Source organism: Botryllus schlosseri, chromosome 5 (assembly GCF_051294905.1).
Source record: "Botryllus schlosseri isolate E-star chromosome 5, Bs_hap1, whole genome shotgun sequence".
Taxonomy (NCBI): domain Eukaryota; kingdom Metazoa; phylum Chordata; class Ascidiacea; order Stolidobranchia; family Styelidae; genus Botryllus; species Botryllus schlosseri.
In genome coordinates this window covers 20363243-20387016 of record NC_137240.1, presented here as the reverse complement: position 1 = coordinate 20387016, position 23774 = coordinate 20363243, and the positions used below count along the sequence as shown (strand labels likewise).

At 41.3% G+C, this 23774-nt stretch overlaps 2 protein-coding genes and 1 long non-coding RNA gene across 4 annotated transcripts in view; all 3 read right to left on the bottom strand.

The window, feature by feature from the left end:
- Nucleotides 1-23774, bottom strand: part of LOC145439845 (microfibril-associated glycoprotein 4-like) — a 532879-nt gene that overhangs the window by 117019 nt on the left and 392086 nt on the right. The window lies entirely within an intron of this gene.
- LOC145439353 (uncharacterized) lies at nucleotides 1142-5330 on the bottom strand. The gene is made up of 4 exons (XR_013915158.1): nucleotides 5133-5330; nucleotides 3699-3824; nucleotides 2213-2398; nucleotides 1142-1319 (listed from the first exon to the last, which is right to left on the bottom strand). It is a non-coding gene; the product is annotated as an uncharacterized LOC145439353 (long non-coding RNA).
- Nucleotides 8608-15957, bottom strand: LOC145439352 (uncharacterized). The gene has a single exon (XM_080316851.1). It carries the CDS (start codon nucleotides 15470-15472, stop codon nucleotides 9176-9178), a length of 6297 nt encoding a protein of 2098 aa, XP_080172977.1. The 5' UTR covers nucleotides 15473-15957; the 3' UTR covers nucleotides 8608-9175.

The following is a 23774-nucleotide window of genomic DNA, read 5'->3' as shown; positions in this document are numbered from 1 at the left end:
TGCCAAAATGCGTGTGAAAACGGCTTTATCTGCATAGAGGTATAGCAGCCACTTGGCGGCCCTGGCTTTGCGACAGGGGAGGCAGGCTGCGCAGTGAATACAGCATCGAGAGGTGGCTAATCACGAGATAATATTTAACAATTTGGTTCCGTAGCCAAGAAAATGTGAAGGTGAACCAGTCTTGGGCATTTAAACGTTAAGTTGTTATTAACTGTAAACGTCTAAAGCTATATGCTAAAATTGGTAATCTGGTTCAATGGTTTCTTTCATATTACAAGAGAACGATTAAACTGAAAACGCATAAAATACCGCTGAACTCCAGAGAGATACTGAAAAGATATCGCGAAAGCCAATAAAACCAGGAACTGAATGTGAATTTTTAAGAAAACATTAGCAGTAGTGCGAATTTGCTGTTTTCGTAATTTAACAACAAGGACAGAATCACCAGGGAAATAGCGTAGCTGCAGATGCAATTAGCAATGAGCAATTATTGCAGTTGCTGAAACCTGTTAAAACTGCCTAATTCTTCAGCCTAACATGGAACGAATGCTAAACTTGCTACAGGCAGGGTTACATTTAAAACAAGCGGTGTTTAAACAAATGCTTTTCATATTATTTTTTTCGAATGTTATATAATTATGCCATAATTGTGTCAATACTTTCGAAAACACATGTAGTATAAACCTGTGGACTATTTGCACCCAATATAGTCGACGTATACGATATGGAGTGGCTAGAACCCTCGAAATCGCCGTGGACCCGACAGTAAGGGTTGGCGCGGATAGGGTGCTCTAATGATGATGATTACCGCCGACCGTAAAAATGCTTCATAACGATATAGTCTTGTTAAAGATACCCAGCAAACACAGTACAGACCAAAGATGTAGAAAAGCCGAGCCGATATAGTAGATATTAGATCTCGGCAGGTCGTAGAAAGGGGGATTTTGTGTCGACTCAATTCAACGTCTTTTCCATGTCCTTCAATAATGTAAATATTATGCAGATGCTACAGCCTTTAAACATGGTGAGTAGAATGTAGATCCTACGTTAGAAGAAGATCCTGATATAATAACCTGTTTTCTACCACTATGGGCTTAACCTGATCACGGCTGCGTACACACACCACATTATTTACTACATATTAATCACATTTGTGATAATTTAATTTCAAACGAATTGGCAATAATGCCGTTGTAAAAAATAAAACGAACAAACGAACGAATGTCTTTAGAAAGAAAGTGAAAACAGTCCTTATCATCAGGTTTCATCTTCTGATGAGCCAGTTAAATAACCAGCATGCGGCCTTTTTTCTCAACACCCTGCAGAAATAAAATGAAAATGATGATTAATAGCTAAGACATTCGTACTGCGAAAATGGCAGAGGTAGCGACTAACGAATGACTCCTACATTTTTTTCGCCCATACTTACTAAAATGGATTCGATTCTGAACTATTTCCACTCAAGTTTTCAAGTTTTATTATTATATTTTTTAATATTATATGACTAGAGAACTGACTTCAATCGTCACTTCTACTTGATTATCAAGATCAACGATGACTACTTCAGCACTCTTTGAAAACAGCCACTAACACAAAAAGAATTCTTGACTAAAATTTCTTCACATTCTGTCCAAAATGATCAATTCAACAATCCAAATGAATCAGTTATTTGGCAGCTAGTTGGAGAGATATATACTCAAGTCTAGAAAGTGGAATGATACTCTGCCTGGAAAGATGAAGACCTAACAATATTGTGTACAGAGAACAAAACATTTGAGTGGCGGCACTGGTATAGACATTAATAAATTATTAGAATTGACAGCAAGATAACCAGCAAGACATTAAAATGAGAATTAGTGCAGTTTCTTAGGCTGTAGTGATACTCAGCCAGTAATTGACCTAGCAGAGAGCAAAACGTTGTAAATAAAGCGAGCGAAACCTCCGACAAATGATACGATAAAACATTAGAATCGACAGTCTTACTAGAAGCAGAATAACAATTATGAGGGGTTAGAGAACAGAAGCCCGGGAAGTGACCATCAGAAATTACTGCATACTGGCTGAACAAATCCATGACCACTAACAAATGGTCTTTCAATAGTCAATATTGATACCAAATGACACCACCCCTATTTCATAGCAACATTAAGCAAATACAGCGCTGGAGTCAACCTTATATAAGCCCTAACCAAACGCCCATTAGTTTTCCCACCTACTACTTCGCGGATGGAAATACGCATTAAAGCGAACGGACGCGACTTGTCACACTCTTGCTATTTCTGCTCCTTTTTTCTCTGCGTTCCTCTTCTCTGTCGCTTCCGCTTGAGGAGAGAAACAGTCGGCCGCGTTTACGGATCGTGAATTCCCGGTGGGTGATTCTTCCTCGAATGGTCAGCACCTTGAAAATTGAGAACAATGTGGTTGCAAAATGCATGACAATTTGAAAGTTACATCATTCTAATTATTCCAGTTATGGCCGTGAATCGTTACAAGTGCGGTAACCATAAGAATTATTACTATACTTCAACTACAAATACAATACATTGTATAAAATGATTACCAATTCTTTTACGTTGATCGAGTCCCAAATAGATGAAATATGTCAAAGAATTTGCTAAATTTTTGTATAATTTGACAGATTCCGAAATCTTCTCAAAGTGCACCTTTCAAAAATTTGATATCAAGACTCCCAACATTTTACAATTCGAAGTTGGATGGCTTTACCAATACAAGCAAACAGTTTGTATCGCAATTGACAATTATGTAGAGAACGCTGCGAGACATATGAGTAGGCCTACCCTAAAACGTTTCTCTCACATGGACATCAGGGCTCTTAAAATATGACTTTTTTTCTCAAATCGTTCTGGCTACTTGATAATATTGTTAGGTTACCTAATTTAAGCCTAAACACAAAATTTGGTTCAATTCCAGCCAGTAACCGCTTTGCTACAGGAGAAGAAAGTTTCTATTTATTATATAAAAATAAATAGGTAATAAAAATTTGAAAATTTTCTGTTCACCCCATGAAAGTGTTAGGCTGTCTATAGAAACGATGCTCACCAAATTTGGTTCAATTCCAACCAGTGGAAGCGGAGATATTGCCGTCGAAAAATTTGGATTTGAATAAAATAGTATTTACGGTGACCGATTCTTTGTTTACTTATCAAAGTTGTGCTCACCGTAAGTACTATTTTATTAAAATCCAAATTTTTCGACAGCAATAACTCCGCTTCAACTGGTTGGAATTGAACCAAATTTGGTGAGCATCGTTTCTATAGACAGCCTAACACTTTCATGGGGTTAACAGAAAATCTTCAAATTTTTTATTATTCATTTTTATATAATAAATAGGAACTTTCTTCTCTTGTAGCAAAGCGGATACTGGCTGGATTTGAACCATATTTTGTTTGTAGGCTTAAATTAGGTAACCTAACAATTTTATCAAGTAGCCAGTACGATTTGAGAAAAAAAGTCATTTTTGAAGAGCCCTACTGTTCATGACCGTCCACGTTTAGAGTTGCATCTCAAAGATGCTAAAATAAGCCTAAATATAATCCAAGCAATACGATCATCCACTTTGACTGACTGAATTTCTAAAAACACCTTGATAGCTTCCACATCTTACGTTTATATATACTGTCTGCTATCGGCACAACAAAGTAGGCCTATTTAAAAATACCAAAACAGATTCAACATACCACATCTCTTGCAAAGGCTTTTGCTTTCATTCAATTTTCCATCAAACTTCTTTAAATCCTCCTTTGTGGTGAGTTGCTTTGGAATTCTTCTAGGATCAATTCCGATATTGTTTTATCATATACAATCTATGGCGGAATAAAAGTTTCGGATAAGTTCTAAAACGAACACAATTTTCCACACAAAAGTCAATTGCCATACGAAATGCCAAATGCTACGGTCTCATTTTACAAGGCATGGCGAGGAAACGTAGTGGTACGTTCCATTATAGCTAAACACCAATGAATTGCGGGTTCGAGCGTGACACGTCGACTCCATAATTCCTACCGAAGTGTTGGCCGTTTATCTAGGCTCCTCCTCGTTATCTGATTCGCATAGCCATGTCTTAAAAAGCCTAGGAGTGGGCCGTGCTGTAAGTGGGCAGATGGTTGCCGATGCACCCGGCACTTGGTGAATTCGGCCGCACAAACTCGGCACTTGGTGAATTCGGCCCTCAGGAAATTTTGAAATGAAGTGTATTTACAGCTATTAATATGAATTATCAAACTAATAATAGTATTATCAAGTGATTCGTCAATCTTGTAAGGAGGTCAGGGCATCCGTAGATCGCGCAGTCACGGCGTGATTAGATCACGGATTGCGTAGCCACGGGAAATAACACAGCGCTCATATACCGACCACGCGCGGTCTGCTTGGAATCGATGGCGTGAGTCACGGGCCTGTGTCGTGTAAGTTTTGAGAAGATGGATCTTGGCGTTGTATGTGAGATCAAAACTGTGGAACATCAAGCGGCGCTTCTTCGTTTATCGATCACGACAAGCCAGTGTTCCTCATCAACAAATGTTTCGCATGATCACGTCAAAATAAATTATTTTTCGCCTTTGGAGAGACGATTCCACTCTGGGATTAGGGTGTCTCGATAACACGGTTGAAGGATCCCAAGATTACGAGATCTACCACGAGCCACGACACGTTTAAATTTCCTTTTTGATACTGTTCATTCATACTAAATGCATTTCTAATGCGAAGGTGTTCTAGTGCCAATTCTTCCAAGGGCCGAGTTCACCAAGTGAAGAGCGTCGCGTTATTTCCCGCAATTACGCAATCTGTGATCTAATCACGCCGTGACTGTGTGATCTACGCATGCCCTGACCGCCGTACAACATTGACAACCACTCAAAGTGCCAAGTTCACCGGCAAACATTCCAGTAACCAATCATGGTGACCGGTACCGCTACGAGATCTACCACGGCCGAATTCACCAAGTGCCGAGTTTGTGCGGCCGAATTCACCAAGTGCCGAGTTCACTGGTAATCGGGCAGATACGGAATAATAATAATAAGAACCGGCCTGGTGTAAAATGACCAGTGTAGTCGAACCACCACCATGAACACCACAAACAAACAAATAAACATCTAACAAGGAAAAGAAATTACCTTTGCAGCCTTTGACAAACACAGTTACCATTGAAACCAGCAATTAAGGTCTTATTCGAAAGCAGAATAACAACTGTTTTAGTGGACATATCAAATCAAATGTATGAAAGTTCATGTAAAATAGCCCAAAATATTATCTTACTGTGACCATATTCCATCAATATGGTCTGGCTAGCCAAATTCTCTGGCCAACATAATCAAGCTGCGTTTGGTTTCAACGATTATTAATCTTGTCACTGGATTCGAGGTATAATTGCACTCAAATATCAAATTTTGCTCCATTAATCAACATCAAGTTGAAAATTTTCATTCTTGCACCAACTTTTATAAAATCATGAATCAGTGTTCTACAGGAATGTATCTATATGACTTATATACCTAGAAAATTCAAGCATAAATATTATGATATACCGTAGGTATAGGTACCGGTAATTCAGATGTTTGAAGCGCATTATAGTGGTCTAATTTCACTAAATTAGAGCGAAATGCCAGCAATATAATTGTAATCTAATTCGGAAAAACGGTTTAGCTCTAATTCTAACCTGGAAAAGCTGAAACTTTTCTATAGTTGTCTACACCTGTTTTGCAGAAAGTCAAACAGCTCTAGGCGTCATATACTACAGGCAATTCGAAATACCCCATAAGCTATATGCTACTGCATATATACCTTTAACCCGCTACCTCAGTCAGTCACAATTCCTATATATTTACGGCATTTACCATACAGAAAGAGCGAACTATGCCTGGCTGCGACCTGTTGCGCTTCAAATCTTTGTATGGCGCGATGACGTAAAATTTGAATCGCCGAAATATTCTAGAAGTCACGCATCGATAATCATATTCCTAAACGTACAACATATCACTTATTTAGTTATTCTCTGAATAAAACTATTAACCACACTCGTTGAACATGCGAGATTACCGAAAGAGCGAATATATATATAATGAAGATCATATATATCAGAGGAAAACAAAGCTATTCGACCTTAGAGCAACAACACGAATATACAACACCGGTGACATCCTCACGCAATAAAACGAAGGGAGAACATTGTTTTCTAATGGATAGAACGAAGCTACCGCATGAGATCGAACAAAACCGGATAGAATTCATCGTGATTGAATGTACCGACAAAGTCATCCTTTCTACGTATTTTAGTCGTACCCGCGAGAGATAGAAAATTTGCATTATTAGGTTAACTACCGGATATAACGAAGCCTAATGCATGAGATGGAACAACACCGAGTATGAATTTATTCTGATTGAATATAACCACAAGACCATCCTACTACGTATTTTAGACATTCCCTCGACACTTAGAAAATCAGAACCTAATCGAGATGATCCCGGATGATCCTTTTACGGTTTTGTGTTTGCTGGGTATTGTTGGTTTGCTTATGACAGCAGTCGGAAGTTCTTTTCGTCGGAGGAGCTATATTTAGCCTACATTTTCAATTGTCAACGGTAATCCCTGTGAAGTCATTGAAGATTCGCGCCGTCATAAATAAAAAAAACAAGCAAACAAACAAAAACGCAACAAAATCATGTTGTAAACAAGGCCATGTTTTAAACATGTTTGATCTGCGTTCATTTTTGTTTTAAGTGCAACCCTAGCAACCGGTGACAAGGTAAACGCGGTGAGAAGAAATTTGTTATATTATAATTACGGCAGCTTTTTTTACAGCTTCCGGCAGCATCCTAAATAGTCTGAAGGTAAGTAATATGGTGGTTAAAGCTGTTTGGAGAATTCTTATATTGCAACTTTTCTCCATTTTTTTTCATGCAACGTTATGTAGCTTTTTCGATTTTTCATGCAAATTTTCGCAAGTTTTTTCAATTTTTCATGCAACTAACTTTTACTAGAAATATTTGGCACTATAGGTAAGTTGGTGGCTTGATTATTTCACTGTCGTTTAAATTTGAGGTCCTTCTGATTTGACTATGCATCAAGACTAGACCGCTGAAAACTATATTTTCACTGGGTCAATTTTTTTAGACTTCTAATTTAGTTGATGTCGTCAACACTCAGTTTTGCCTAGTGCCTTGGATACGGATGGATTCTAGTATTCATACCCTAATAATTTCAAGGATCTTGTCCATAAATGCAACTTTTCAGTCCAACATTTGCGCAAGATAAATGCAACTATCCACGGATTTGACTGCAACAAAACTTGCCCTAGTTATGATGAGCTTTTTTCGAAGACCAGTCAAAAAAATTCCTTGGAAAAGCTGGATACTGTGACTACTGATGAGGCTCCGTTCATGATAGGACTTGCTAAAGGTTTTATTGGTTTGCTCACAAATTGCTGACAGGCGAATGAGCTAATGAGATAATAAATATTGCAGAAGAAATCTGAATCTCAAAAGCATCGGATTCGATTTCGAACTCCCACCACCCTTGCATATGCAACTTCAGAAAATGTATCACCACAAGAGTCCAATTCGACTGCTTATCGCGCCTAATTCGCTCTAGCCAATTATTGACACGTTTGTCAGCACTATTCGTATGAGTCCAGTGTGTGTCTGGAACTTCGGTGAACCCCTGTAGTTCGTTGGGGCCTGGTCGGTCACTCAATTCTGCATTATACTGTTTGCATAAGTCTATAGATAAGATGTATCAATACAATATGGATATACAATCAAATGATGAACTACAAATTTTCTTCCCAGTTTTTGATTGGGCCAGGGATGCATTGAATGGTTTTGGGTCTCCAAATATTTTTGAACTAACCAATGCGATGTTGGAATCTAAATAATTCCGGTCAAATGTGGCGTAACATTTCTGTGAATCCCATTGTTCTTGGACAAATATTGACCATTGACGAATCTAGTTTGGTTTATTCCGAATAGTGAAATGTAACGAGGTTAGGGTGACAAAACCGGGTATTCAATGATGTGTCGGATGAACTCAAATTGACTACCCTAGCCGATTTCGAGTTTTAAATTATACCGCAAATATTCTTAACATACATTCACGAGTAAAATCGGATATTTCCAGCTTACCAATATTCTGAATGTTTAGCTTTGGTATCCAATAAGATTGTACACCGACTACCGCCAATGTTACAATGAAGGAGATCACCATTGCTACGAAAATAATACGCAATTTGCCGTTCATCTTGGAAATCGCTGCGACAAAGGAAGATTTAGTCATGAACCAGGTTGACGATTCTTCAATAATAAGATTATTCAGAAATGCTATAGACATCACAAATCGTTGCTATTGATACGCAACATGAGATTAATTCGATATCATATAAATTTACTATGAAAGACGTGAATGAAGGATGCCAAAAGACCACGAAGTTTAAACAATGTGGCACATGAGTATATGAATAGTCTGTGCATTCAAAGATATATACGAGAGCAAAATAAATATCGTTGTAACTGCTCCTAACGTAAGGAGAGTTATTGAAACCACTTTTAATTGAACTCAAATCCCACGACCGATCCTGACAAATGATGATCCGTTGATGAAGGTTGAAATGATATATTCGAATGGATGACGTAACAAATGAATGTCCCAAATACAGCAAATGAAACTGGGTCGTGAAATTAGGTTTTAAAATAGTGGTCGCCTGCGGTTATGGAAGACAAGCCTAAACAATAGAAACACATGTCAATAACTAGAGACCACATAGAACACAAAGAACAACTGACAGCGTACCAACTTATAGTAGCTAACTCAACAGTACCAACGACAGAAACGAATAAACTAGAAGCGGCGCCCAATCAACATATATAGAGAACAAAGCACGGGGCGCCTAATCAACTGATGACAATAATCACTACACTAAACCCTGCAGATTACTGCAGTAACATGGCTCCTCCGAAACTGCAATTCGATGCAATTGTGGTTTCGCAAACAAATAAGTTCAATAAAGGCTCCCATCGTCGGGGATCGACCCACAAATACATACTACACGAAGAGCTAAAGACACGTATACGTACGATAAGCATACAGTATTCACAAATTCTCAATCATTGATGTCATAAACTAAACACGAGACAGATGCATGCACATACACAGTGAACATAGCGGCTACTGTTCTGTCTTTAACGACCACGAGTCTGATTCAACTAGTAATATCAGTTTGTGTATTGGCCGTTCCAGATAAGTCGGCTTTCCGTTGGAGTCTCTTCGCCCAACGAGTATCCTTGCTTTCCTCACCAACCCATCATCTGAAGGATAAACGGAGTCGATTCTGCCCAGTTTCCAGCGATTTCGTGGCAGATTTTCTTCCGACAGCAAGACGACATCACCGACTTTCAGATTCCGCTTGACGCTTGTCCACTTTTGTCGCCGTTGCAGGGATTGAACGTACTCTTTTCTCCACCGATTCCAAAATTCATTGGCCATGTACTGGACTCGGCGCCACCTGCGTCTCAAATAAAAATCATCTTTTTGAAACACGCCAGGTGGAGGGAGAACAATTTTGGATTTCAAAGTCAATATGTGATTCGGAGTCAAAGGTTCGGGAGCCGAAGGGTCATTAATGCTTGAAACATCTAATGGTCGCGAGTTAACGATACATTCAACTTCACAAAGGAAGGTTCTGAAGGACTCGTCACAGAACATGTGACCGAAGTTATTCAGCAATGGGTCAAGGGCCGATTTTATCGTTCTAATTTGACGTTCGACATATCCAGACATGTGGCTGGCATGCGGTACCGTAAACTTGAACTCGAAATAATCACAATTTTTCGACAACAGAAATTCACTTATTCTTTGCTGATTCATCGTCTTCAATTCTCTTTCAAGCTCGTTACTCGCGCCGACGAAGTTGGTTCCACAGTCACAGCGCAATTGCTTGATTACTCCTCTCCGACAGATGAACCTTCTCAAAGCGTTTATGAACGAATCCGTGGTTAAAGTATTCAGTGGCTCCAGATGAACTGCTCGTGAAGACATGCAAGTGAAAACGACACAATACCTTTTCATCGTTGACCTGCGTTCTTTGATGTAGTATGTTCCGAAGACATCACAGCCGGAGAAGGTGAATGGTGCCTCTTCTTTTAGTCGATCTGGCGGGAGGTCGGCCATCTGTTGGTTCTGCATCTTTGCCCTGAGTTTCTTACAAACCACGCAATTATGTATCACCTCTGATACAACAGATGGACCTCGAACGATCCAAAAGCCACGTTGTCTAACTGAGTTCAAGGTTGTGTACCTACCCATGTGATTTACACCTTCATGGAAATGACGAACCAGCCGTCGTGTCAGAAAGGACTGTCGTGGCATTATTATAGGATGCTTCACATCGAAATCTTGACTTGAGTTTCCAATACGGCCACCAACACGTAGTATCCCGTCAGTGTCGAGGAACGGATTCAAGCTTGCCAAACTTCCACCTGTTGGTTTCTTTCCAGCCGAACGATTTTCAGCGCCATGCTCTTCTAAGGCATTGATCTCCTGCGAAAACACTTCTCTCTGGAGAGAACGGATAATTATTTTTTCAGAAGTAATCATTAACTCGCTGGACAAAGTGGAGGGTTGTTTTCGCAATATGTTTATGTACCTGAGGCAGTTGGCTACGGCTTTTACCATTCTTTTCCATTCCGAAATGGACTCCAACCGATTAATATCGATGGATTGGAGACCACTAACTTCCGCGTCCGTTTTGACCTGAAACGCAGTCGCTTTTCGCATTTCAGCATTAACTTCCAATGCATCTCGTTCGGTTGGCTTGTAGTCGTGATCACTAGCAACGACGTATGGTCCTGCTTTCCACAAAAATTCAGGACCCTTCAGCCAACGACAATCATATGTGAGGTCTTTGCCATCGATGCCACGACTCGCATCGTCGCTGGGGTTCATCGCCGAGATGATATGATGCCACGAGCTAGGTTCGGTGAGGTCATGAATAGTTTGCACCCTGTTAGCAACAAACACATTGAAACGTTTCGACTCATTTCGGATATAGCCCAAAACAACCATGCTATCAACCCAGAAATACTCCTTTATCGTTTCGAACTTCAATTCATTTCTCAGGAACTTACTCATCCGAGCAGAAACAACAGCAGCATTCAACTCCAAACGTGGAATAGATACCTGTCGCTTCAGAGGGGCAACTCTGGCCTTGCCGATTACCAACGAAACATGGGCATTTCCTCTTTCGTTGACCAAGCGCACGTAAGAGCATTGACCATAAGCATACGAGCTGCTGTCCGAAAAATGATGATATTCAACAAGCACGATCTTACCAAAACTCGGCGGCTTGAAACAGCGGTCAATGCGCAAAGACTCGATCGATGATAACGTTGAACACCACGCAACCCATCGGCGCTTCAGCTCGTCTGGTACTTCGTCATCCCAGTCCGTCCCAGCTTTGCAAAGAGATTGCAGAATGAGTTTCCCTTCCAGCACCACTGGCGATATGAAACCCAACGGATCATATACGGAGTTGACAAAGGATAAGATGGAACGCCTGTTCACCGCACGATCGGACAATTTGATGTTGAATCTGAAACAATCATTCTTAACATCCCAAATTAGCCCCAATGTTCGAGTGTTAGGCACGATATCATCACATAGGTTTATTTCGCGATATCCAGTCGCTCTATCTTCCGTTGGAATAGAATTCATTAGCTCTGCACTATTGGAAACGAATTTGCAAAGTCGTAACTTGAAACTAGCGCACAGTGCTTTGCTGCTTTTAACCAAACTCACGATTTCTTCAACAGAGTCCTTCGACGTAATACCGTCATCCATGTAGAAGTCGTCGCGTATGAAATTAGCCGCGTCCTGACCAAACTGACCTTCTCCGTCATCAGCCGCCCGCTTCAATCCAAAGTTCGCACAGCCTGGTGAACTTTTTGCTCCAAACAAATGAACCTTCATCCGGTATTCCACCAGAGGTCCATTCCTGATGTCGTGATCTTGGAACCACAGGAATCTTAGAAAATCACGATACGGCTGCGATACAATAAACTGATGGAACATGGCTTCTATATCTGTGCACAACGCCACGTGTCCTTTCCGAAACCTGCAAAGAACTCCCAGCATCTCATTCAGCAGTATTGGGCCAGATAACAAAACATCATTCAGGGAAATTGAGCAATATGGAGCAGAACAATCGAACACGACTCTGATTTTATCCGGTTTATGCGGGTGATAAACTCCCAAGTGTGGTATGTAATTCACTTTGCCATTTTCGATATTTCGGTCAGTTTCTGGTACTACCTCAGCCCAATTGTTAATGACATTTTCCATGAAGGTCACATAGTCGGCGGAATACTTCTCATCTTTCAGAAGGCGCTTTCTAAGTTGACCGATTCGCTTTACTGCTAGCGGTTTGTTATTTGGTAACGTTGCCGTACTGCTTTTCAAGGGTAAAGGCATTTCCAAATGACCATCACATCTTTGAAATGTGCCTTCTTTGAGAATTTCGACGAACCTACGGTCTTCTATTGACATTGGAATATGCTTACCATTGTGTTCCGCAAATTCAATCTCAAACATGGTTCCTACTGATTGAGGTGTTAATACTTCTTTACATTTCGAACCGAACACAAGCTTGTCATCTAGGGCCGTAGGTCGAATTAACGTTTTGTGACAAATGACGGAATCCTTAGCAACGTCCAGACACATTGGACCTACAACTCCCCAACCTAATATGGTACGCACGCCATATGGATCATTGTCCCCTCCAGCCACGACGTCTCTCGGCCGCAATGCTTTCGGTACGTCAGTGCCGAGCAATACTGAAACATCCAACTTAGAGTCGTACGGGACAAGCTGATCACATACCTCTGTAAGATGTACCCACTCCTTGCAGATTTTACGGTTGGGAATCTGGGTGCGACAGACTGGAATCTCCTTTTCCGTGAAAAGTGTCGCCACATCAACTCTTTCTTTCTTGTCATAGCTCAAGATCTCCAAATCCTTGACTTTCTTGCAAGGCGTGTTGATGTCTCTCCCGGCAAGAGTTGTCAACGATATCGCTGTATCCTTTCCATCTAGGTCAAGCTTATCAAACAGTTCGTCTGAGATAAAACTGGAGTTGGAATGGTCGTCAAGGACGCAATAACAAAGTACTTCACATCTCGCATTATGTTTTGATCTAACCCAAACAGGTACAATGAGCGCGCTGCTTATTCCTTTACCATTTGAATCGCATATCTGCGTACATAGAGAAGTTGAGGTGCTAACTTCCTTTTCATGATCTGTGTCAAGATGAAGGCATGTAGGATGCCTTTTGTCACATTTGGAGCATTTTGCTCGCTTGGTACAGGATCTTGAAATGTGAGTTTTACCAGTTTTGTTGCCACAGCCGAAACACAGATAAAGAGCATAAAATGCCTTCTTACGCTCTGCCATGGTTTTACCTTGCAATTCAAAGCAGTCAGCAATGTGATGATCTCCTTCACAATGCAAACAACTTGCTTTCTCTACTTTGAACGCGAAAGAAGTTGTTTTCGGTTTCGGTTTGCTCTCGATGTTTCCGCTGTCATGCACTTCAAATTCAGGCTGATTCTTGATATCGGATTGGTCCTTAACAAATCTGACAATGTTAACAAATGGCGGGTAACTGTCGTCGTTACCAGTAAACCGCTTGTATTTGTGAACTTCATCCATCCACCGGTTCTTCAGATACAATGGTAGTTTGTTGACCACAGCCGGTATTTGACAAGACGCATAGTCGAGCGTTTTCAAGTCCGTATTTCGTTCCTTGTTGGCTGAAACTTGCAACAGGAAATCAGAAAATTCGCGAAGGTCATGCTTACTTTTGACGGGCTTCCACGCTTTCAGTTCATTGATGAAGGCGCTTCCAATCGACGTGCTGCCACCGTATCTGAGCTTCAGCTCTCTCTTTGCAGCGAAGTACGATTCCTCGGTATTATTCAGGAAGTAACCATCGACAACCTTCAAGGGACCGTCACCTAAATATTGCCGTAACAAATTCATTTTTTCGTTAGTATTTTGAACTCTGGACTCTACCAACGCCTCAAACGATGCTTCCCATTTCGGAAAATCCAAAGGGTTACCAGTAAACTTCCACAGTCGAATGCTTGGAAGTCTTTGAGCTGATATCATCTCCCTCATCATTGACATAAGTAATTCCTCGTTGCGTTGGAGACCATCGAGAGCACCACGAGCATTTGTGTTCGATGCTGTGATATTTGAAGATACGCCGGATCTACTCACGGGATCCCGCGGTATCTGTGCATTACCTGCAAACATTGGCACAAAGTTATCGGAATAGACGTTAAGCCTATTAGTTACTGGTGGTGCAGACGGTGCTTGAGCGATGTGTCCCGCGATCGTATTGATTGAATGTTCGGCGCGTGAATAATCAGCCACGCGAGATTCATTGGCCACCACACGAGTACTAAATTGTGGTCGGTCACGAACATCAACTGTATCTTCAACAGGATTCATCTCTGGACCTGTTGGGTGTTCGTCAACGGCCATGCCTGTTGTTTGATCGTGACGTGAAACAGCTGGTTGCTCCATGTAGGAAGACGGCTCACGCGAGAGATTCTCCAACTCTTCCATCAGACCGAACGGATTTTCCACTTTTTCCACTTGCCTGCACTCTCTTACGATTGCTTCCTGCGTAGCTATCTGTTTCTTCGTTTCAAGGGCATCCCGCTCAAGCTTCATGGTGGTTTCATGCAACGCCCTCTTCTTCTCAAGCTCAGATTCTTCTTGTTTGAAAGCTAAACCCGCTTTAAGCACGGCCGCCTTTTCCTTGGCGTCGCGCATCTTTTGAATACGAGATTTGACACTCCCGGCTTTCGACGATCTTCCGGATGACTTGGTACGACTCGATCGACTAGAACACGAGCGTTTATCGGCTCTTATTTCGCGAAGACGTTGTGACACTTGCACCTTCGTTTCTTTTATTCCAGCTTCCAAACGTTTAAATTCTTCTTCAAACAGGACATACTCGACGTCTGGAAGAACATCTTTCATTACTTCCAGAATATTTCTCAGGCTGTCTCTGTGCTGTAGCATCAGTTTCACGGAGTCCCCAACTTCACTTTCATTGCTTGAAAGCATTGCAATTTCGGAGCAATTCTCCATTCTGCGGTTCAAATGATCAGTACTTTCTGAGAATTTCGTCTTTATCTCCTTGTTTTTGCCGCGTGTCGCCACCGGCCGCTTCTTCGCTACATCAGACGCCCCTTCACCGTCATGCTCGCCTTCATTGCGGTCGTTGCGCGGTACACTAGCGTCATCGGCGGACGCTGCGCCCACATACGCGGTGTCATCGGATACCTTTGCATCAGCGGACGTTGCGCCCACATGCGCGGTTCCATGGGCGTCATCCGATGCCTTAACATCATGATCACCCATCTCGTGATTGGTTGGCGTATCTTCTTTCGAAGCCATCTTCGAATTGCTTCAGCCTCCTGTTCTTTCGACAAGCGTATATTTTAAAACTGTAACTGCTCCTAACGTAAGGAGAGTTATTGAAACCACTTTTAATTGAACTCAAATCCCACGACCGATCCTGACAAATGATGATCCGTTGATGAAGGTTGAAATGATATATTCGAATGGATGACGTAACAAATGAATGTCCCAAATACAGCAAATGAAACTGGGTCGTGAAATTAGGTTTTAAAATAGTGGTCGCCTGCGGTTATGGAAGACAAGCCTAAACAATAGAAACACATGTCAATAACTAGAGACCACATAGAACACAAAGAACAACTGACAGCGTACCAACTTATAGTAGCTAACTCAACAGTACCAACGACAGAAACGAATAAACTAGAAGCGGCGCCCAATCAACATATATAGAGAACAAAGCACGGGGCGCCTAATCAACTGATGACAATAATCACTACACTAAACCCTGCAGATTACTGCAGTAACAATCGTACCGTCACCGTTATGAGCTGAAAATGATTTCGAATCTTCCTTGTAATTCAATTGTGGCTTCTTAGAAGGCTCGGCTTCTCGTCCGAAAGATATTGCATTGTCATGCATATAAATGTGATCATTATCGTGAGGAGAGTCCATGTTTTTGTCCGAACACACTATTTATACTTATTGTTCTGCTATATAGATGTATAGACCATACGAATACAAAAGGGCTATTTCCAACGAATTATATGGGCATATTTGACATTATCAATTAATGTTCGGAATGTCCTGTTAGGGTGGCGAACTGATATACCAATAAAATATAACTTGCCGCAAATAGATACAGGTGGTGATATATTTAGAACACTGACTCTCGGTCAATAGTCATCTCACACCAGGCAGTTTTTTCTAATTGGTACTGCTGTGCACTTGAATCGATTATAACACGACACAAAATTCGATAAACTCGTTTATAAGGCACTATTACGTGTATAAGGTTCGATAAGTAACCTGGATAACCTACGCAACCCAAGTCGACGTCTGTCGACTTGCAACCACAACCTATTGTACTACTCGACCAATTACCTCATCTATCATTGAGAATACGGACTATACAGACATTTAGGTGCATTTAAAATTACTCCTCTTGTATATCCCATATCACACAGTTTTCAGGTACATGCAATTGTATACTATGGCTAGATTAAAAGCAGCGGACGATGCGAACGACAAATCCCCACTTATATAGACTACTTGACGGTCGCGTGGGAGTAAACCAGATGGAGATAGTTAGGATATGAAAATATGACTTCATATCAATAAAATACCAATTGATAATTTGTGATGATTATGTCGCCTACCTATCAAAGATGAGGAATGAGCGTCGAAAATGTGGGCGACAATAGTTGCTTTGAAATCCTACACTCTGAGGACTTTTTCATCACGTAACAACATTGAGGACCGAACGGTAACATGATGACTAACAAGTGGTACAAACTGTGGTGTCAGCATTACCTTATAATATGTGCCGATTCCATCCAATTTCATAGAGGCAATTGACCCGCCATTGAGGACATTTGGTCGATCGAAATGTGATGATGCAGATTAATTGGAACCGAAATTGGTCACCTGGATGAAGTCCGAGTACTAGTGATTGAATCGAACACATGTGCAAGCTTTTGACTCTTCATTCGAAAAAACCAACTAGAATAGACTAGACTAGACCAACTAGAATTTCAGGGATTCGCTGTTGAACACCAACCGCGATGACGTAAAAAGTTAACAAAGCAATATCGTCCTTTGCATGGATTCAATTTTCGACTTGCAACCGCAACCCATTGTGATGCATTGGTGGATCATATATAAATGCGCTACTACTCAATACATCGAAGGGATTAGATAATAACCTCGTCAATCAGTACGAATATAAACTGTTTGTTTGTTTGTTTTGGTGTATTCATGGTGTTTGTCGACTACTATGGTCATTTAAACCAGGCCGATATACTTCTTATCTTCCGTGACTGCCGACTTATAGCACGGCCCACCTCTAGGCTTTTGTAAGACACCGCTGGGGCGGATGAGGTGGCGAGGAGGAGCCTAGGTAAACCTCAAACACTTAGGTATCGGAATTCGGAAGTCGACCTCGGTCGACTGTATTGATACTGTATTGATATTTAGATACATTTAAAATGACACCTCTTGTCGTTCATATCATGCAGTTTTCGGGTAATGCAATTCTACGTTATGAATATAAGATCATAAGCAGCGGATGATGGTAATGACGAATCCTTACTAATATACACTATTTGGTTGTCGTGTGGGAGTCAATTAGATGTAGATAATTATGATATGAAAATCTGACTTCATATCGAAGAATACTACTTGATACTTCGTGATGATTGTCGCATACACATCAAAGTCGAGGAATGAGAGTCGAAAATGTGGGCGACAATGGTCGTTTTGAAAGCCTACACTCTGAAGACTATTTTATCACATAAGAAAATTCGTGTGCTAACGGAAACACGGTGATTTACGAGTATTTTAAATTGTGCTGTCAGCATGACGTTACAAGGTGGGCGGACGCAGATGTAATTGACCCGCCATTAAGGATATTCGTTCGATATAAATACAAAGACAGATGCAAATTAATTGAACCGGCATCGATCTCCTGTATGAAATCCGAGCAATCGTAAGGTCATCGAACTCATCTCCAAGCTGTTTGACTCTTCACTGGTCGAAAAAACTAGACATTCCAGTAATCGCTGTTCAACACCAACCACGATGAAGTAAAATGTAAGCAAAGCATTAGCGTCTTCTGCATGGATTCAGTTTTATGGGATGGATTTGATTTATGATGTGACGATTTCAGTCAATCTAATTGTATTGAAACTAACTAACGATTTCGTAGCTTAGTATTTGTATGCTAAAACCAGTTAGAAGAAATTCTGCATATGTGGCAAGGTGAGGATGATGCATACATGGATGAGCATCGGAAAGTAACAGGATATCACACAAAAAGGCCAACATACACAAAGAAAAACCAATTGAAAACAAACTCTGCAGATTACTGCCATTGTACTTTTCTATCGGCACCACATATCCAACATTCCGAGGAATGACCGTAATGAATTGATAGCACATGGGCGAAATAGTCGTAGCCTATTGCACGAACCAGGCGTGACTAGGCAACTTAATACGAAGTAAATCGCATAACGTTACATCAAACGTACCAAATCAATCATTACTCCCCCTCCCCCCTCATTAAAAAAAACATAATAAATCACTTTACATTTATTTTTCCAAGGAAAAGCAAACTTCCTTGTGTTCATGATTGACTCATAAGTCGGCTTTCATCCGCCCACTAGATGTTTGTGCGACATATGCTTACCTGATTATCGCATCTGAAAGTAATATCGTTACAGTCACGGCAATATAGTTATATGGTGGATCGATGTGCTGCACATAGGGGAGATGTGGTACCGATGGATCAATGGGACCGAAAATACTTGAGAATTTCTCCATGATAATTCCATGATTACACTCCGTGAATTTGTCTACAGTTACATGCTGACAGAATCTTTCCTCACATGCAAAAAAAATCGACCTGCGTGAGTTATAGGGTCTGTGACGAATGATTTACGTTTTAGGGGGTGTAAAGTAAATTTGGATCGACATTTGCATTTTTCTATATCACCTTCCAGACTAACAAACCCGCCATAATTTTTGATGTGAAGTATAGGGCTTATATCAGGGAATATAATGGCACATATTTTTTTAATCAATATCATCCTCGAGTGGACTATTTTCAAGTCAATGACAATATTTATGGGGTGGGGGACCTATGGTACCATAGCCAAATCAGGCAAAATAGATGGGCCAATTAATCACTTAACAACAGAAACTCACCTACATATATATAGGTTGTAAATAATAGGTACCTGTGGTGTTTCATCGCTATTACGAGTTATTTGAAAGTCAAAATGTCGATTTGCGGGTAATATGTATATGGCATTAATCTTGGGAGTTTAGGCGTATATCAAAACATGATTTTATACCAATATTTCAGTTGATATAATCTATTTTATTTTTGAAGGTCGCGACGAAACATTCTTCATTGGCTTGCTGTAGCTTAGCTTATATTACACAACAAAACAAGTTAACAAATTTGAGTTTTTGAGCGTATGTCTCACAGACCCCATGGTCGTGTGCCGTTGGACCCACCGGGTGGGGACCGATGACACGTTCGAGCAACAAATTTTAAACGTTTATATATATTTTTTGAAAAGGCGGATATTCATGTAAATGTCCGCGATATGTAGAGCTTGTATCGAAGTGTTGAGACAGCAAAAGATCTGCCATTCTCGGCTGAAGATTTGAGAGCCAGAGATCATTTTGCAATTTTTGATCCATCGGTACCACATCTCCCCTACTCTCTGAACGTCGCATCATCAATTACAATCAATGTTGATCATTGCGCGCGACCCTGTCTGGTTTCTGACTATTTGAAGAAAATCTTCGCCGCCTTTTTATCTGACTGACGCTCTACCACCGACGCTTTAATATATCAGATATTTTATCCTTAGTCCGTTGATGTCTTCTGTTGTACAATAAAGTGCAGGCCAACGTATTCGCCGACTCTATGTTGCAGACCCTAGAGGAAACGGGACGCAGTCTTGGACTTAGACAGCGTACCACAGCCCGCCATACTTCTGGTGATCCCGACGTGATCATATAGCCCGACGTGACCGAAGCGACGCGATCCTAAATTCGATGTGATCTAAACCAACGCAATCTGAAGACGACGTGATCATTGCGTACGCGAGTTAGCTGTATACGACTATAGTCGTTCGCGATGTCTACAAGAAGCCAACGACGACTAGCAAGTGCAAGATGAACGAGGTGAGCTTGCAGCCCAACCTTCCAACGCGCATCTGCGTGGAGATATGCCTTCGGTGCAATTTCACTAGCATGCACCGGAGTCCTGGTTTGTGTGTGTAGAATCTGGATCCCAGTCTTATGACGTTGATGATGATGTTGCTCGGTACAACTACGTTTTGCGCTGTCTTGATGGAAACCAACTTGAATATATCCGAATGAGGCAACGAGAACCCCGATTGCTTTGAAATTTTGCGCCAAATCCTGCTATATGAATATACTTTGCCGCTACGAGATGGCGTTCAAGAGCTATATAGTGGACGCTGTCGTGGTACACAGCAAGAAAAATAAACAATGCAGGAATAATTTTCCCCAAAAAGCCAAACAGCATAGCGATAACCCCTCCACTTAAAAAAGTCAAATATTATACCCCAAACCCCTTAGGTCTGCGAACTTGGCCCAAGTCGTTGGAGAGAAACTCACTATTGGCGACATTACCTAAATCATATCCTGAATATGATGACCCAGTGAAGATGTAAATTTCGGCGGTCTCACCAGGGCGTTCGTAAAATGGCAAACTATCTGAAATTGAAACGAAAAAAATTTTAAAACGATATATTTACGTATTGTTCGGACACGGTCTGCTCGCCAGGGGTAGTTGAACTTCTTGCTTGCAAGCCATTTCACGGATATTCTGGCGAGACCACCAAAAATGTAAAAAAATTCCCGGTAAACAGCAAGAAAATTACGAAATGCGGGTATAATTTCCCCAAGAGTCAAACAGCATAGCGATAAACCTCTCCCATAAAGCAAGTCAAATAACACACCAAGCCCCCTAGGTCTGCTAACATGACCCAAGGCATTGCAGAAAAACTCTCTCTTGGCTAATTTAACAAAATCGGTAGCCTGAATAAGGTGACCCAGTGAAAATGGGCGTTCGTGAAATGGGAAACTATTTCAAATTCTACCGACAGAATCAATAAAGCGATTTATTCACATATTGTCCGGACACCGTCGTGCTCGGCAGAGGTAGTTGAACTTTTTGCAAGCCATTGTGTCATAGAAAACAGTGAGGTGCAGCTAACCCATCATATAGCTCTTTGTTATGCAAATCAAAGAGAACAGAACCATTACCATGCTTGGGTGCAGTTTTGCAAAAGCAGCACAAAGGAACCAGTGTTGGGATGACTCGAGTCATGACTTGACTCGAGTCAGACTCGAGTCACCTTTTTCGCATGACTTGACTTGACTCGAGTCACTTTGCTAAAATGACTTGACTTGACTTGACTCGGCGTATCAGAAATGTGGATTGACTCGTGACTCGGAGCAAAATTCACGAGTCAATTTCAAGTCATCAAGTAATTGTTGTCGATAAAAATCACTGTATCTAACATATGTTCAGATTGTTCGCGAAACGGTAGCGTAACCCGTGAGAGCGACCAATCATTTAATGACCGTGCGTTTCATTGAGCCTCGATTGTTCTCTCACAAATAAATTGACCGCACACGAAGCTTACAGCTTATGTTGTCGTAACTCTATAAGTAAAGTAATAGAACAGCAAAATGTATATTTCTGTTCTCTGTTCTTACCTTTACCAAACCTCTTGTTTTATTGAAATTGAAGTAAAATATAGTTTATATAGTCCTCAATCATTGGCGCAGGCTCCAATGGTATCATATCTATTTGAAAATGGGTAATGTATTGTATCTTATCAATTCGTTTCTATATTTTGGCTGGTAACTATAAACTGGGGCTGAGGCTATGCAATTACGTAGTTTAACAGTTCTGCGTATGTGTGAGCGATACAGCGCCTTCTTGCATGTATTGTATATTTAGCTCTATTTTCGTTCATTGTTTCGCAATCAATGACCACTCAAACTGTATTTCGGACAGCTAGCAAATTGCAATGACGTAATCATGCATCATACATACTTCGAAAGGGCAAATTGACTTGAAATGTGACTTGACTCGTGACTTGACTTGACTTGACTCGACTTGACTCGAGTCACCTCCAAAAATCGAGTGACTTGACTTGACTCGAGTCACCTTTGAAAATCGATTGACTTGACTTGACTCGAGTCAAAATGTGCAATGACTCGAAATGACTCGTGACTCGAAGGTAGTGACTTGATCCCAACACTGAAAGGAACAAAGGAATATGTTCGCCTGTTTGGTTTTATTCGAAGACCCTTAATCGTACCTAACGAACCTATTCAGCATTCGATGGCGAGCTTTTTGAAAGCGTATTCTGCTATTAGACATTTCCACGTTCAATTGAAGGGCAGGAAATTTCAACTAATCACCGATGACGGTCTTAAAACTTGGCAGAACTCTACTGAAAGACTCGTCCACATTAAGGGATCGCTGAACACTGCAGCCGACAGTCTCTCAAGATTAGAAGTCAATGTGGTGTTTCCAGATACCGTACCGATTTCAGCACAGATGCTGTTTGACGCCCAGAAGGACGGCGACGAATTGCGGTATCTACTGTTGAGCTCCAACGAGCATTCTTTGGATCTTGTGAAGCAAACGGTTGACAGGTTGCTATCTCCGACATGTCGCTGCCTGGCAAACATCGCGCGTTCCTACCGCATTCTTTGCGCGACGTAGTGCTCAACGGACTTCATAACATTTCTCACCCTAGCATTCGAGCGACTACAAGGCTGATAACGTACCGGTACGTATGGCCTCGTATGAAGCGACACATAATTGAGTTTGTTCGACATCGTCTTCCGTGTCAGCGCTAGAAGATATAACCAGGCATACTCCAAAGCCAATACTTCACATTCCAGTGCCTCCTAAACGTTTTCATGTCGTAAACGTTGATATCCTTTCCATGCCTAAAATTTGCGGTTTTTACTATTGATTGATGTGCATTGACAGATTTTCTCGTTGGCGAGATTTTCTCGAATGTGGGATATGCGCAGTTGTGCACCCAGACAGTCATTGGCGCCTTTCACTTCGGCTATGTATCGAGATTCGGCGAGCCCAGGAAACTTATAACGGACCGAGGTAGCCAATTTACGTCCAGAGAATGGTCACAGCTGATGCAATTGCTAGGAATCCATCATATTACGACAGGCGCCGAGCCAGGGGGAGGGGGTTTCAGGTGTCGGAACCCCCTCATTTTGAAGCATGAAATCCACTCCTTCAACGCGAAACACCGTCCTTTTGAAATGACTGTTCTGACGCTAATATTCAGTTGTGATTCAGTAAGTATTATCAGTGTTGCGAGCGGCATATTAGCGAGATTCGTATGTGCACAATGTAACGCGACTCGATCTCCCGCTGAGAAGATTTCGAAATCAGGTCATTGATTGCCGCGCGCTCGGCAATCATCGCTGACTTGAAGATTCGCATCTCCAATAGGCCCGGTGCGCACTATGCCATCGATGCCCTTCACAATGGCATTTGTATTGGTCTGGTGCGCACGGTATAATCGCTGGC

Coding starts and splice junctions, on each gene's coding strand:
- LOC145439352 (XM_080316851.1), bottom strand. CDS start 15,472: ATGGCTTCGAAAGAAGATACGCCAACCAATCACGAGATGGGTGATCAT.